Genomic DNA, 16,388 nt, shown 5'->3' with positions numbered 1-16,388 from the left:
TTGCCAACTTGTACTTCCCAAGCGCTTAGTACAGTGCTCTGCACACAGTAAGCGCTCAATAAATATGATTGATTGATTGATTGATTGATTGAGTTTTTAGGTGGGCTCTGGAGGAGCGAGGGGCCTGGTTTAGTACAGCCAAGAAGAGGGCACTCTAGGCAGGGGGAAAGGTGAGGAAGAGAGATGGGTCAGAGATGGATGAGTTACTAATGAGACACAGTTCAAAGGTGACCCCACAGACAGACAATATTATCCACAAGCCTGAGTGACTAAAAAGACTTTTGCCCAGCCCAAAGGAAAACTCAGGCTCCCCAGATGGCTATCCTTTGCCCTAGGCAGAGCCCGGAGCGGTTCTCAATTCTGTCTTAAAATCCAATATCCCCCTTTTCCCGACTTGACACTAAGGCGTTCACATCGGAGACCCTGGCTATGGAACGGAACTGAGCCGGTGGCCTTCCATACAAGCCACAGTCATCATCATCATCAATCGCATTTATTGAGCGCTTACTGTGTGCAGAGCACTGTACTAAGCGCTTGGGAAGCCAGAGAGACTTATCATCATCATCATCAATCGTATTTATTGAGTGCTTACTGTGTGCAGAGCACTGTACTAAGCGCTTGGGAAGTACAAATTGGCAACATATAGAGACAGTCCCTGCCCAACAGTGGGCTCACAGTCTAAAAGGGGGAGACAGAGAACAGAACCAAACATACTAACAAAATAAAATAAATAGAATAGATATGTACAAGTAAAATAAATAAATAAATAAATAGAGTAATAAATATGTACAAACATATACATATATACAGGTGCTGTGGGGAAGCGAAGGAGGTAAGATGGGGGGATGGAGAGGGGGACCAGGGGGAGAGGAGGGAAGGGGCTCAGTCTGGGAAGGCCTCTGGCAGTCCCTGTAATGCTCTTCGGGAACCCTCTTCTTAAACCACACAACCAGCGGCTTGACTCTGTCGTTCAATAATCTTCTATTTAGGAGCCAGTAGGGAATCAACTGCAGTGCGCAAGGATGCCATTCTGGTGAAAGGCAGAACGGCCAGGCCCTAGGCCGGATCCTCTCTCTTCACTGCCTGGAGGTTGGGGGGCCGTCAGGTGGCTCAGAGGAGACACTCCCCATTTAGACCTGGGGACACTGCAGGACTCCAATCAATCAATCAATCAATCAATCGTATTTATTGAGCGCTTACTGAGTGCAGAGCACTGTACTAAGCACTTGGGAAGTACAAGTTGGCAACATATAGAGACAGTCCCTACCCAACAGTGGGCTCACAGTCTAAAAGGGGGAAATGATCTCCAGAGATCATTCAGCTCTGGGACTGTCGGCCTAGTTTACAAACCATCCTGTGGTTTGAAGTTTCAGCCGGTGGAGCCCCACTCGTCACCCCTCCTCGAACCCGCCCTTCCATCAGGGCCTCCTTCCCTCCAGCAGCCTGGGGACCCCCCGAGGGGACTGGAGCCACGGGTGAGGAGTGGCAGCGGGCGAGAGAGCTGGGCAATGGCTCCCACTGTGGTTGGCACAAGCTGCCCCCGGTGCGCCGCTTCTTGCGGAGGCCCAAATAATAATAATTGTGGTATTTGTTAAGTGCTTACTATGTGCCAGGCGCTAAACTAAGCACTGGGGTAGATACAAGCAAATCAGGTTGGACACAGTCCCTGCCCCACGTGGGGCTCACAGTCTTAATCTCCATTTTACAAATGAGGTAACTGAGGCCCAGAGAAGTGATTTCAATCAATCAATCAATCGTATTTATTGAGCGCTTACTGTGTGCAGAGCACTGTACTAAGCGCTTGGGAAGTACAAGTTGGCAACATATAGAGACGGTCCCTACCCAACAGTGGGCTCACAGTCTAGAAGGGGGAGACAGAGAACAAAACCAAACATATTAACAAAATAAAATAAATAGATATGTACAAGTAAAATAAGTAGAGTAATAAATATGTACAAACATATAAACATATATACAGGTGCTGTGTGGAAGGGAAGGAGGTAAGGCCGGGGGGATGGAGAGGGAGAGTAGGGGGAGAGGAAGGAGGGGGCTCAGTCTGGGAAGGCCTCCTGGAGGAGGTGAGCTTTCAGTAGGGCCTTGAAGGGAGGAAGAGAGCTAGCTTGGCGGATGTGGGGAGGGAGGGCATTCCAGAAAAATATGGAATGCTTCACGAATTTGCGTGTCATCCTTGCGCAGGGGCCATGCTAATCTTCTCTGTATCGCTCCAATTTTAGTATATGTGCTGTGTCCAAGGTCACAGAGCAGACAAATGGTGGAGCCGAGATTAGAACCCACGACCTTCTGACTCCCAGGTGTGGCCTCTATCCACCATGCCAGCTGAGGGAGACTGGCTGCAGGAGGCAGTCTTGCAGTTTCGGCTGCTGCTGCTCTGCTCCTTGGCAGAGAAGGTAAGTGACTTGCCCAAGGGCACAGAGCAGACAAGTGGCGGAGCCGGGATTAGAACCCAAGTCCTCTGACTCCCTAGCCTGTGCTCTTTCCCCCGGCTCCCCCAGCTCCTGGTGTCCCCAGCTACTGATCTCCCAGGCCCTGACTCAGTTTCCCCCTCCTAGGAAATAGCTGTGTGAGCACAGAAGCCCCCCCAAGGGGAGGGGGAGGTTCTGGGAGAAGATGGGAGTCCCCTCCCTGTCCCTCCCCACCACCCCCTATCCAGCGGCACTGCATCATCACCATCATCAATCGTATTTATTGAGCGCTTACTATGTGCAGAGCACTGTACTAAGCGCTTGGGAAGTACAAATTGGCAACATATAGAGACAGTTCCTACCCAACAGTGGGCTCACAGTCTAAAAGGGGGAGACAGAGAACAAAACCAAACATACTAACAAAATAAAATAAATAGAATAGATATGTACAAATAAAATAAATAAATAAACAAATAACTTGGCAGCTGGCTGCAGCCTTTTTTAATGAGGGGCTAGGCTAAGAGGCTAACGGGGCCCTGGACCCCGTATTAATGAGGGTCAAGGCTACGATATAAGCAAATAGGGTTGGACACCATGCCTGTCTCATGTGGATTTCACAGTCTCAATCCCCATTTTACAGATGAGGTAACTGAGGTACTGAAATGAAGCGACTTGAGAAGCAGCGTGGCTCAGGGGAAAAGAGCCCGGGCTTTGGAGTCAGAGGTCATGGGTTCAAATCCCGGCTCCACCAGTTGTCAGCTGTGTGACTTTGGGCAAGTCACTTAACTTCTCTGTGCCTCAGTTACCTCATCTGTAAAATGGGGATTAAGACTGTGAGCCCCCCCAGCGCTTAGAACAGTGCTTTGCATATAGTAAGTGCTTAATAAATGCCATCAACATCATCATCATCATCATCATCACTTGCCCAAAGTCACCCAGCAGACAAGTGGCAGAGTCAGGATTAGAACCCATGACCTTCTGACTCCCAATCAATCAATCAATCGTATTTATTGAGCGCTTACTGTGTGCAGAGCGCTGTACTAAGCGCTTGGGAAGTACAAGTTGGCAACATATAGAGACAGTCCCTACCCAACAGTGGGCTCACAGTCTAAAAGGGGGAGACAGAGAACAAAACCAAACATACTAACAAAATAAAATAAATAGAATAGATATGTACAAGTAAAATAAATTAATTGAGTAATAAATATGTACAAACATATATACGTGTTGTACATATTTATTGTCCCAGGCTTGTGCTTTATCCACTAAGCCATACTGCTTCTCTGAGCAGCACGGGTCTCTGAGTTTTGTTGCTGGCAGAACACATGCATCACACCCTCAGCAAAAGCGCCCATCAGTATGGGGTTGGTGCAGAGGGTACAAAAAAATTAAAAACCACTACGCTATCATTTCTCTTTTTCCAGGACCTCTGAAAAGCAAAGCAGTCACACCAAGTGACCCCCAGTGTTATTCTTTTCGGGAGATCGTAGGTCCGGCCCAGAGTGCAAGCTTGGGCTCACATTACTGGTTTTGCTCTTGCCTTCACGGTATCCTATTTCCATCCAAATTACCTCGACTACAGCCTCTGCAGGTATTAGACAACGGTAACATCCCGTGAACTAGTGTGTCGATGACATTTTTTAAGACACCTGTCGCCTGTTCCAAAAGTTTCGGCTAACGCCGTTTGCTTGCCGAGCAGAGGGAATGCACTAATCCTTTTCCGTGACGCACAAATCCCATTTATATTAAACAACTGGAGCCACTTGAGTGTCTCCCTGGCAAACGGCCCTCCCCATCTGTCAGAAGGAAAGAATCATTACCGTCCCCCTCACTGGGGCTTTCTGTTGAAACATGTTATCGGCACTTTGTTGAAGAGTGAAGGAACTCCCAGCTAGGGTGGTGGGCTATTCCTGGCATTCCCAAATCATACTGGTTTTTATCAATGACTTCTAGTAAGATGCTCAGTCTTTGGAAAAAGACGTGTTTGTCAAAGAATTTGCCTGCAGCTTCTTAAATCTGCAGGAGACAGGTTATCTGGCTGGAGTGCTTAACTGGAGGCATAAATGAGTCCACAAGTGTTCAACTTCTTTTTCAGTAGGAGGGAATAAGACGACCCTTAAATCCCTCCTGCTTAGACTGCCATATTGGGCCGTGCCTTTATCTGATTTTATTGTATCTGCCTCAGGGCTTAGCATGGTGGTTAGTATATAGTAAGTACTTAAAAAAATACCATGATTATTAATAATTATGGTATTTGTTAAGTGCTTACTATGTGCCAGGCACCGTACTAATAATAATGATGATATTTGTTAAGCACTTACTACGTGCTAGGCACTGTACTAAGCAATGGGGTAGAAACAAACAAATCAAGTTGGACGCAGTACTTGTCCCATGTGGAGCTCACAATCTCAATATCCACTGTACTTCCCAAGTGCTTAGTACAGTGCTCTGCACACAGTAAGCGCTCAATAAATTCGATTGATGATGATGATTTTACAGATAAGGTAACTGAGGCCCAGAGAATAATAATAATAATAATAATTATGGCATGTGTTCTTGTCTTATGCTGTCGAGTCATTTCCAACCCATGGCAACACCATGGACACATCTCTGCCAGAATGCCCCACACTCCATCTGCAATCGTTCTGGTAGTGTATTCATAGAGATTTTTTAAGTGCTTACTATGTGCCAAGCATTGTACTACACACGAGGCACTGTACTAAACGCTGATGTGGTGACTTGCCCAAGGTCACACAGCTGACAGGCAGTGGAGCAGCGATTAGAACCTACGACCTTCTAACTCTCAGAACCATGCTTTACCCACTACGCCATGATTATTACTATTAGATAAACCATTCTCCCATTGAGGAATGGCAGCCAATCAATCAATGGTATTTATTGAGCACTTACTGTGTGCAGAGGACTGTGTGAAGTACTTGGGAGACTACAATACAGCAGAGTTGGTAGACACGTTCCCTGTCCACAGTGACCTTGCACAGACGTGAAACGGTGGGGCTGAGGTTTTCATCCCGTGTGATCTTTGGCAAATCACTTTACCTCTTTCTGTATCCTGGGGTTGAAATATTTAGGGAAAATGCAACCTACCAACCCACGAGAATTCTGTAGAAGGCAACTCATCGAATATCACTTAGAAGATATTGCGCCTTCTATAGAGAGTTTAAAGCTCAGAGGAGAAATCAAGTCTTCCAGTATACACAGAAACTGTGCTTTTCTTAATTATGGTACTTGACTCCCACACAGCTCTTTCTGATCATTAATTAATCCATCCAAAGACCCATCAGGATTAATAGCTAATACCCAAAATATTATTATTTTCAGTATACAGTCAATCCTCTACTATCCAGAGAGGAAGAGAAGGAGAAACAGAGTGAGCCCCTTAATTGGATAGGGGCTCTGCCCGCCCTGATGAACTTGTAGCTACCCCAGCCCTAAGAAAAATCCCTGGCACATATTAAGCACTTAATTAATACAATAATGACAAGAATAAAGTGGAGATGAATGGAAACCACAGATTCCATGGCTGCTTTAGTCAATAGTTGTAGCTTTACCTTCTCAGTCAATCATATTTGAGCACTTAGTGTAGAGCAATGTATTATGTGCTTGGGAGAGTACGATAAAACAATATAACCAACACACTACCTGGCCACAATGAGCTTACAGTCTAGAGGGGACCATCACATGGTCACCACCTGGCGAGTCCGTTGTGGGCAGGGATTGTCTCTATCTGTTGCTGAACTGTACTTCCCAAGTGTTTAGTACAGTGCTCTGCAAACAGCAAGTGCTCAATATATACAACTGAATGAATGAATGAATGGTGAAAACTGAAAATGCCAAGGGGTGTTCGAATGGGGAGAGAAGGAAAAGAAAGGGGCAAGGATTCCTATCAAACGGGATGGGATCAATCAATCCATCAGTGGCATTTATTGAGCCCTTGCTGTGTGCAGAGCACTGTACTGAGCGCTTGGGAGAGTACAATACAGTGGAGTTGGTAGAGAAGCTTCTGGTCTAGAGTGAATAAGAGTAGACTCCAAGGCTAATGTGAGTTACTGGCTGTCCCACATAGAGCTCAGTGTGGAGCTGGGCATGGGGCTAGGACACCTGAGGCCCAAATCTCTCCCTACACATAATAATAATAATAATAATGGTATTTGTTAAGTGCTTACTATGTGCAAAGCACTGTTCTAAGCGCTGGAGAGGTTACAAGGTGATCAGGTTGTCCCACAGGGGGCTCACAGTTTTAATCCCCTTTTTACAGATGAGGTAACTAAGGCACAGAGATGTTCAGTGACTTGCCCAAAGTCACACAGCTGACAGTTGGCAGAGCCGGGATTTGAACCCATGACCTCTGACTCCAAAGCCCGTGCTCTTTCCATTGAGCCATGCTGCTTCTCTCATACTATCCTGCAAGCACTAAACTGGAAGCTCCTTGTGGATAGGGACCATGTCTACTTACTCTACTGTACCGTACTCACTCCCAAGCACTTAGTACAGGGCTTTGCACACAGTAAGCACGTAGCATGGCAAAGTGGATAGAGCAAGCGTCTGAGAGTCAGAAGGTCCATGGGTTCTAATCTTGGCTCTGCCACTTGTCTGCTGCGTGGCCTTGGGCAACTCACTTCACTTCTCTCTGGCCCAGTTACCTCATCTATAAAATTGGGGTGAAAACTGTGAGCCCCACATGGGATGGGGACCGTGTCCAACCTGATTTGCTTGTATCCACCCCAGTGTTTAGTGCAGTGCCTGGCACAAAGTGCTTAACAAATACCATTAAATAATAATAATAATAAATACCATTGATTGGTTGACAACCCAGGTACCATTCCCAGGGCTCAGCATCACTCTCAACCATCTTGCAGGATGATCTCTGGTTTTCTGTTGAGAAGCTCCTTGTGCTGAAGCCATGGTTTTGCATCTGCCAACGCTTTCCCTCTCTGATCCTGCAGAGCCACTGTAATGCTGAGCTTGGAACTTGCATTCATCCCTGCCACGGCTGCATTTGCACAGAACTGCAACTCATCCTGGGGTCGGAAGCCGGCGAGTGGAGCTGATATGGAGACTGGAGCCTTTTATAGAAACTATTAATAAGGCTTTTGCATTTCACTGGGCCTCTCCTCTGAGTGCCTCAGTGAGCTTTCAAACAAGAATGGTCCCTACTTTACAGGTAGGGCAGCTGAGGCAGGAATGCGTTCACAGGTGAGAGGGCTCAAGGTTGCCCTGACTCTATTCAACCACACCGTTCTCCACCCTGTCACTGCCGGCTTTTCCCTACTTTAATTGTAGAGGGGAATGTGCGAATGTTGCTGTCCAATGAATGTCTCTGGGGGTCGGGAGAGTTCGCTTTCCAATTTACTTCTGCGTCCCTGGAAATTAAGGGACCAAAGAAGGTCTACCAGAGAGAGGCTGAGGCTACCCCGCACCTTGCTCATTCTGCCTGTGACCTCAGACCGAGTTCGCGGGAGCCGAGAGCCTAATTACTGTGGCTTAATGCAGAGCAAGGGATAAGTAAAAGCCAGAAATAGTTCGGATGCAAAGCCGGGGTGGATGGCCCAGCTGGAGCGCTGTGTGGCAAGTCAGACCAAATGCTCCCAGAAAGGGGAATGCACACAGCAAACAGGGAGGGAACCCCATCAAGGCATCCTTCCAGGGGAGTGTCCTGAGGTTAGGTGACCTGAAAGCCGAGAATCCTTCAACCCCCAACAGGGAGGGTGATGGAAGAGGGGAGCCAAGCGGGATTCCAACGGCATCTGCTGCTCTTAATATTAATCCTCTCTGGCACAGAGCATCTGAGCTCTTCGGAGGGTACACGGAGCTGCTGGAATTCCAGTATTCCAGTCTTCTCCTCCGTCTCCCTGGGGAGGGGAACAGGCCTGAGAGTCAGAAGGTCCTGGGTTCTAGTCCTGGCTCCACCACTTGTCTGCTGTGTGATCTTGGGCAAGTCTTTTAACGTCCCTGGGCTTCAGTTATCTCATCTGTAAAATGGGGATTGAGACGTGAGCTCTATGTGGGACAGGGACTGAGCCCAACTTGATTTGCTTATATTCACCCCGGTGCTTTGTACAGTGCCTGGCACATAGTAAGTGCTTAACAAATACCATCGTCATTATTGCTATTATTATTATTATTAGTAATAATAATAATAGCATTTGTTAAGCGCTTACTATATACCAAGCACTGTTCTAAACACTTGGATAGATACAAGCAGCGTGGCTCGGTGGAAAGAGCATGGGCTTTGGAGTCAGAGGTCATGGGTTCAAATCCCGGCTCCACCAACTGTCAGCTGTGTGACTTTGGGCAAGTCACTTAACTTCTCTGTGCCTCAGTTACCTCATCTGTTAAACAATGGGATTAGGACTGTGAGCCCCCCATGGGACAACCTGATCACCTTGTAACCTCCCCAGTGCTTAGAACAGTGCTTTGCGCATTGTAAGCACTTAATAAATACCATTATTATTATTATTATTATTATACAAGGTAATCAGTTTGTCCCATGTGGGGCTCACAGTCTTAAACCCCATTTTACAGATGAGGGAACTGAGGCACAGAGAAGTGGCTTGCCCAAGGTCACACAGCAGACAAATGGCAGAGTAGGGATTAGAACCCATGTCCTCTGACTCCCAAGCCCGTGCTCTTTCCACTAAATCAATCAATCGCATTTATTGAGCGCTTACTGTGTGCAGAGCACCGTACTAAGCGCTTGGGAAGTACAAGTTGGCAACATATAGAGACAGTCCCTACCCAACAGTGGGCTCACAGTCATGCTTATGGTCCAAGTACCAGGTTAGCCCTGGATTCCTTCAGCCTTGGGGAGATTACCAACTTCATCTTATAATAATAATAGTTGTGGCACAGTTATGGCATTTGTCTCAATCCCCATTTTACAGATGAGGTTACTGAGGCACAGAGAAGTGAAGTGACTTGCCCAAGGTCACACAGCAGACAGGTGGCGGAGCCGGGACTAGAACCCATGACCTTCTGACTCCCAGGCTCTATCTACCATGGCATGCTGCTTCATCTAGTTTCTCGCAGGTCCACCCTGGCTTCCGAGGCCACTGAGGCCTTTGGAAGAGGTCACGATCACAGGGCGTTCCCCACCAGGTCCGACGAGTTCCGCTGCCTCAGAGCAGCGGCGCCCAAGCCAGTTCCTTTTAAACCTCGGGCTGGAGGGATCAGCAAAACACAAACATTTTCTCCCCACCCAAACCGGGTCAGTCACCCAGTCTGGCATGGTACTCCACACGGAATCAGCACTATTCTGAGAAACTGGGACACCACCGACACACTGCACGCACATTCCAAATGCTTAGAAAAAATAAACGCCACAACCAGTCGCTTCTTACCCGGAAAGTAAAACCCGTCTCCCATTTTTCCTTTTCGGACTCCCTCCTTTCTGTTGGCGGGCATCCCACGATCATCCGATCGCACACGTCCTGCACCGCATTCCAGCAGAGGATGGAGAAGCCCGAAGTCCGGTCAAATCTTACGGTGGCCTTCAGACCCACTGCTGGTTTGTGCCGGGCGGACGCTCCTTCCTGGGGACCGATGCCCGCAACTGAAGCCACCAGTCTGGGCGGTGGTGAATTCCCTTGAGAAAAAGCACCACCCCTTCCTCTTGCCCTCTCTACCCCTGCCACCTTGGTAAGGATCGGAGCGCCAGCTGGCTCCTCCCTACATGGGCGAGAGAGGCCGTCGCTCACCGCGGCGGGTTGCCAGCCAGGCAGGGCCAGTGCAAGGAGGCGACAATCAGCGGCAGCCAGACCAGCCTTCCCCGTGGTGTGCTCTTCAAATATGCCTCTCTGGCAATCCTCTGGCACAAATCCCTCTCATACAAAGCCCCAGAGGATTAGATGTGTGGGTTATCGAGCCTCGCGGGGAGATGCACAATCACCCCGGCAGCCTGCAGCAAGCAAGGGGGTTGTGACCGGCGAAGGGGAACGCATCACCGGTAGCTCTCTTTTCAGCATCTCCTTAGATCTGCCCCAAACCGGGAGAGGATGTGGTCGAGATAGAAAGCACAAACACGTACGGCGTCACTTCACTTCCCGGGGCTTTTGCCCTTTTTATTTTCAAGTATGTACGTTTCTTCACAAATCTTTCCCTGCTATTGTCCAAATTAAAAAAAAAAAAAGCAAAAACAAAAACCTCTTTGGAAACCGGACACATGGGGAAACACGTTTCTGCTTTGTGATGGTCCGAACACTGAGAAAAAAATTGGGGGGGAAATGTGGCCCTAGAGGAACCTCCCTGGCAAGGGGAGGTAACTAGTTTTGTGGAAATCAATCAAGCAATCATTCAGTCCAGCAGTAATATTTATTGAGGGCTTACTGTGTGAAGAACACTGTACGAAGCACTTGGGAAAGTGCAATATAATAGAGTTGGTAGATGTGATCCCTGCCCAAAAGGAGCTTACAGTCTTCGCAGGGGACATTCATGCATTCATTCATTTGCATTTATTGAGTGCTTACTGTATGCAAAGCACATTACAATAAATTACAGATACAGGAGAAGCAGCATGGTCTATTGGATAGATCACTGGCCTGTGAGTCAGAAGGACCTGGGTTCGAGTCCCGGCTTGGCCACTTGTCTGCTGTGCAGCCTTGGACAAGTCACTTCACTTCCCTGTGTCTCAGTTTCCTCATCTGTAAAGTGGGGATTACGACTGTGAGACCCGTGTGGCTCATGGTCTGCGCCAACCTGATTGCCTTGTATCTACCCCAGTGCTTAACCTGGCACATAGTAAGCGCTTAACAAATACCATCAAAAAAGGAGACTGTAGAGTATAAGGATGTTTATGTGAGTGTTGTGGGGCTGGGAAGAGTATCAGAGTGATTAAGAAGTATTTGCCAAGTCCACAGTCGATGCAGAGGGGAGGGCGGATGGGGAAGTAAGAACTTAGAGAAGGGTTCCTGAGGAGATGTGATTTTTAGGAGGGTTTTGAAGGTGGCCCAGCCCAATCAATCAATCGATCAATGGTATTTATTGATTGCTTACTGTGTGCAGAGTACTGTACTAAGAGCTTAGTACAGTACAAGGGACAACCCTCACCTGCAGTTATCTTCTCTACAGATCGATTTTTCCTTCTGACTGGGAAATTTCCTCTTGAGTGTCCCTTGGTTATCTACAACTCAGCTCCCTGCAGAGCTTCCCTCCTTCCCTAGCCGCTCATCAGCAATACTTCTTCCATTTGCCCTCGGAAGCTTGGAGGATTTGAGGCTCTTTCTGTATTCAATCTGTCACCAAGTCTAAATGAACCTCCACCTCCTGTCAGCATGCAGGATGGTGCTTCTTTCTCAGCACCTCCGCACCTTTTCAAAAGGCTGCAGCTGGCAAACTATCTCCCTTCAAAACAGCTCTATTGATCACATTACTGCTCAAACCCAACTTAATCCCCAGAAATCCTTAAAGCCCTTCTGCCCTTCCAGGTGAAGAAGATTAATTCATTCACTGGATGCTTCCTCTACCTTGTCTCAGACTGCCAGAGAGCTCAGCCATAAATCACTCGGTTGCAGCAGAAAGTTTCAGCTATTGACAATGCGATGAGCCAACTACACTAACCTAAATAATACTGGTATTTGTTAAGAGCTTACTGTGTGCCTAGCACTGTTCTAAGTGCTGTGGTAGATTCACAGTAATCAGGTTGGACGCAGCCCTGTCCCACATAAGGCTCACTGTTTTAATCCCCATTTTACAGATGAGGTAATAATAATAGTGTTGTTTGTTCAGCGCTATGTGTCAAACCATCCTCTGCTAGTTTATTTATTTTAGAGAAGCAGTGTGGCTCAGTGGAAAGAACACGGGCTTTGGAGTCAGAGGTCATGGGTTCGAATCCCGGCTCCACCACTTGTCAGCTGTGTGACTTTGGGCAAGTCACTTAAATTCTCTGGGCCTCAGTTCCTTCATCTGTAAAATGGGGATTAAGACTGAACCACCTGTGGGACAACCTCATCACCTCATAACCTCCCCAGTGCTTAGAACAGTGCTTTGCACATAGTAAGCACTTAATAAATTCTATCATTATCATCATTATTATTATTATTATTATAAACGCTGGGGTAGATAGAAGGTAATCACGTTGGACACAGTCCCTGTCCCATATGGGGCTCACAGTTTAATACCCATTTTACAGATGAGATAATAATAACAATGATATTTGTTACGCGCTTACTATGTGCCAAGCACTATTCTGAGCATTGGTACCACAGGTAAAAGCAGGTACCACCCCAGATAAAAATTTTCCCTGAGAGATAGATTTCCCTGATTTGTTTTTGGAAAATCAGCTCTCTTGAGACGTGACATTTCACTGATGAATCTGGATGGAGTTACATGAGTTGGATGGGGGTGGGTCTGATGTTCACCCACAGGCAAGTATCAGTGGTATCTTTCTGGACTCTCTGCTAGTCGCCCCAAATCTGCTATCTGCAGAATCCACCGTGATGCCAACATTTGGCAATTTCTGCCACCCATCTTTGAAAAATGATGTGGTCTTTTCAATTCTTGATTTCTAGTTCGCTGTGGGCAGCGAATGTATCTATTTTTTGTTACACTGCACTTTCCCGATTGCTTAGTACAGTGCCTTGCACTCAATAAGTTCTCAATAAATACAACTGAATGAACATGCTGCAGCCTCAGAGCAGAGTCCCGGGTCTTTTTCAAATAGGTCATGAATAGACCCACTGTTATTAGACTAAAGGGGCCATTTTTGTTTGGGTCTATCTGCGATATAACACTCTCTCTGCCATTTTTGTATTCCTCCTCACTTGGCTTCTGCACTGCATTCTGAGGAAGAGGAGGTAGACGAATAACCCTTAAAAGGGTTAAAAAGTAAAATGAAATAAATAAATAAATGATGGTATTTATGTTAAGCCACTTCACTTCTCTTTGCCTCAGTTACCTCATCTGTAAAATGGGGATTTAAGACTGTGAGCCCCACGTGGGATAACCTGATCACCTTGTAACTTCCCCAGTGCTTAGAACAGTGCTTTGCACATAGTAAGCACTTAAATCATCATCATCAATCGTATTTATTGAGCGCTTACTATGTGCAGAGCACTGTACTAAGCGCTTGGGAAGTACAAATTGGCAACATATAGAGACAGTCCCTACCCAACAGTGGGCTCACAGTCTAAAAGACTTAAATGCCATTATTATTATTATTAAGCACTTACTATATTCCCAGCACTGTTCTAAGCACTGGGACAGATACAAGGTTCTCAGGGTGGACACAGTCCCTGTCCCACATGGAACTCACAGTTTTAATCCCCATTTTACAGATGAAGTAACTAAGGCCCAGGGAAGTGAAGTGACTTGCCCAAGGTCACACAGCAGACAACTAGCAGAGCTGGAATAACATGTAGGTACATACCTAGGCCCCAGAGAAAAAGTCATTTTTATAGACAACATCTAGAAGCAGCCCAGAACCTTCCTTCTCCTGCCCAGCCAACAAAATTGGTTCACTCCCACACAGGACAAAAGAAGAGTGTTGCCAGATGTATTCTCAGCCCCCTCCCTTGGGAACATACATTATTTATGAGGCTCTGCTCTTCCACACACTAGAGGACAGCAAAAAAAGCTCTCAACTAAATATGTCAGGGACCTTCAGGAGTGCTTGCTTACTGGACATCTGGTTGAAGGAGAAGGGAAGGACAAGGAGAGGAAGGGAAGGGCAAGAAAAAGGAGGTTGGGAAAAGCTGAAGGACAGAAAGGAGAATCAGGTAAGAGATAAATCAGTCAATCAATCAATCCATCCTATTTATTGAGTGTTCACTGGGTGCAGAGCACTGTACTAAATGCTGGGGTAGATACAAGGTTGTCAGATTGGACACAATCCCCGTGTTATGTGGGGCTCACAGGGTTAACCCCCATTTCACAGATGAAGTAACTGGGCCTTGTGCCTACAAGGAAGTGAAGTGACTAGCCCGAGGTCACACGGTCTAAATTGGGGCTCATGGTCTAAGTTGGGTGGAGGAGGATTTAATTCTTATTTTTTAGATGAGATGTCTGCGGCACAGAGAAATTAAGTGAGAAGCAGCATGGCCTAGCGGAAAGAGCACGGGCCTGGGAATCAGAAGGACGTGGGTTCTACTTCTGGCTCCATCACTTGTCTGCTGTGTGACCTTAGGTAAATCACGTCACTTCTCCGTGCCTTAGTTTCCTTATCTGTAAAATGGGGATTAAGACTGTGAAGCCATATGTGGGACAGGGATTGTGTCCAACCTGACAAGCTTGTATCCACCCCAGTGCGTAGTTCAGTACCTGGCAATGGTAAGCGCTTGGCAAATACCGCAACAAAAAATGACTTGCTCAAGGTTACAGAGCAAGCAATTGGCAGAGTCAGGATTAGAACCCAGGTCCTCTGACTCCCAGGTCTGTGCTCTTTCCACTAGTCTGGGCTGCTTCCACATGCTGTCGTGGTTGCAGTCCTGCCTCCTCCGGGAGGGTGACAGGCTAGTCAATGACCTGTGAGCCCGCTGTTGGGTAGTAGGGATTGTCTCTATTTGTTGCCAAATTGTACTTTCCAAGTGCTTAGTACAGTGCTCTGCACAAAGTAAGTGCTCAATACAACTGAATGAATGAATGACCTTCCCCCTCGGCCCTCTTCCCTCAGCCTAGAGAGCTGCAGCATCTCCCTACCAATCACCCAAATTCACACCCTCTCAGAGACCCACCCATACTTAAAGATGTATCTCCATACACAGGCAGATTTTGTATCAAGCAAAAACTCCTCACTCTCGGCTTCAGGGCTCTCCATTCCCTCGCCCCCTCTTACCTCCCCTCCCTTCTCTCCTTCTCCAGCCCAGCCCGCACCCTCCACTCCTCTGCCACCACTAACCTCCTCACTATGCCTCATTCTCGCCAGTCCCATCGTCGTCCCCCGGCCCACGTCCTTCCCCTGGCCTGGAATGCCCTCCCTCCACACATCTGCCAAACTAGCTCTCTTCCTCCCTTCAAAGCCCTACTGAGAGCTCACCTCCTCCAGGAGGCCTTCCCAGACTGAGCTCCCCTTTTCCTCTCTTCCTCCCCATTCCCCTCCACCCTACCCCCTTCCCCTCCCCACATCACTTGTATATAGTTGTACAGATTTATTACTCTATTTATTTTACTTGTGCATATTTACTCCTCTATTTATTTTGTTAATGATGTGCATATAGCTGTAATGCTATTTGTTCTGACGGTTTTGACACCTGTCTACATGTTTTGTTTTGTTGTCTGTCTCCCCCTTCTAGACTGTGAGCCCGTTGTTGGGTAGGGACCATCTCTAAATGTTGCCGACTTGTACTTCCCAAGCTCTTAGTACAGTGCTCTGCACCCAGTAAGCGCTCAATAAATACGATTGAATGAATGAATGTGTAGAATGACCCCTGCTAGACTGCAAGCTCCTCAAAGGCAGGGCTGGGTCTACTACATCTCCTGGACTCACTCTGTAGAGTTCAGGACTTTGCACAGAGTAAGCGCTCAACAAATACTACTACTGGATCGATCTGCCCTCCAATTCTCCACAGATACACTCTCAGTCACAAGATACGGAGAGGCTGATGTACTTACCTACAGGGATATTCTCACTGTAAAGCACTGTACTAAGCGCATGGGAGACTACAATATAACAGACATATTCCCTGGCTTCACTGAGATTACAGTTTAGAGAAGGAAACAGACATTAACATAAAGAAATTATAGATATGTGCACAAGTGCTGTGGGGCTGGGAGGGGGGACGAATAAAGGAACAAGTCAGGGAGACACGGAAAGGAGTTGAAGTAAAGGAAAAGAGGGCTTAGTCACGGAAGGCCACTTGGAGGAGTTATGCCTTCAATAAGGCTTTGAAGTGGGGAAGAGTAATTGTCTGTCGGATATGAGGAAGAAGGATGTTCCAGGCCAGAGGCAGGATGTGGGCGAGAGGTCGGTGTTGAGATAGACGAGATCAAGGTACTGTGGGAAGGTACTGCCCAAAC

At 47.2% G+C, this 16,388-nt stretch overlaps 1 protein-coding gene and 1 non-coding gene across 9 annotated transcripts in view; both read right to left on the bottom strand.

Moving 5' to 3' along the window:
* Positions 1–16,388, bottom strand: part of OSBP2 (oxysterol binding protein 2) — a 319,886-nt gene that overhangs the window by 56,904 nt on the left and 246,594 nt on the right. Inside the window, exon 1 of one of the 8 annotated variants that reach the window (XM_038762596.1) lies at positions 9,782–10,141. The exons of the other annotated variants lie outside the window; for them this stretch is intronic. Within the exon in view, the coding sequence (XP_038618524.1) occupies positions 9,782–9,856 (75 nt within the window). The 5' untranslated portion in view covers positions 9,857–10,141. Of the gene's footprint in view, positions 1–9,781; positions 10,142–16,388 lie in introns of those variants that run through there. 8 annotated transcript variants of the gene reach the window in all.
* LOC119943106 lies at positions 2,152–2,258 on the bottom strand. Its single transcript, XR_005455586.1, has one exon. It is a non-coding gene; the product is annotated as a U6 spliceosomal RNA (small nuclear RNA).

Source organism: Tachyglossus aculeatus, chromosome 21 (assembly GCF_015852505.1).
Source record: "Tachyglossus aculeatus isolate mTacAcu1 chromosome 21, mTacAcu1.pri, whole genome shotgun sequence".
In the NCBI taxonomy this organism is placed as follows: domain Eukaryota; kingdom Metazoa; phylum Chordata; class Mammalia; order Monotremata; family Tachyglossidae; genus Tachyglossus; species Tachyglossus aculeatus.
Note: the sequence above shows the minus strand (reverse complement) of the source record. Positions and strands in the feature narration are given on the sequence as shown.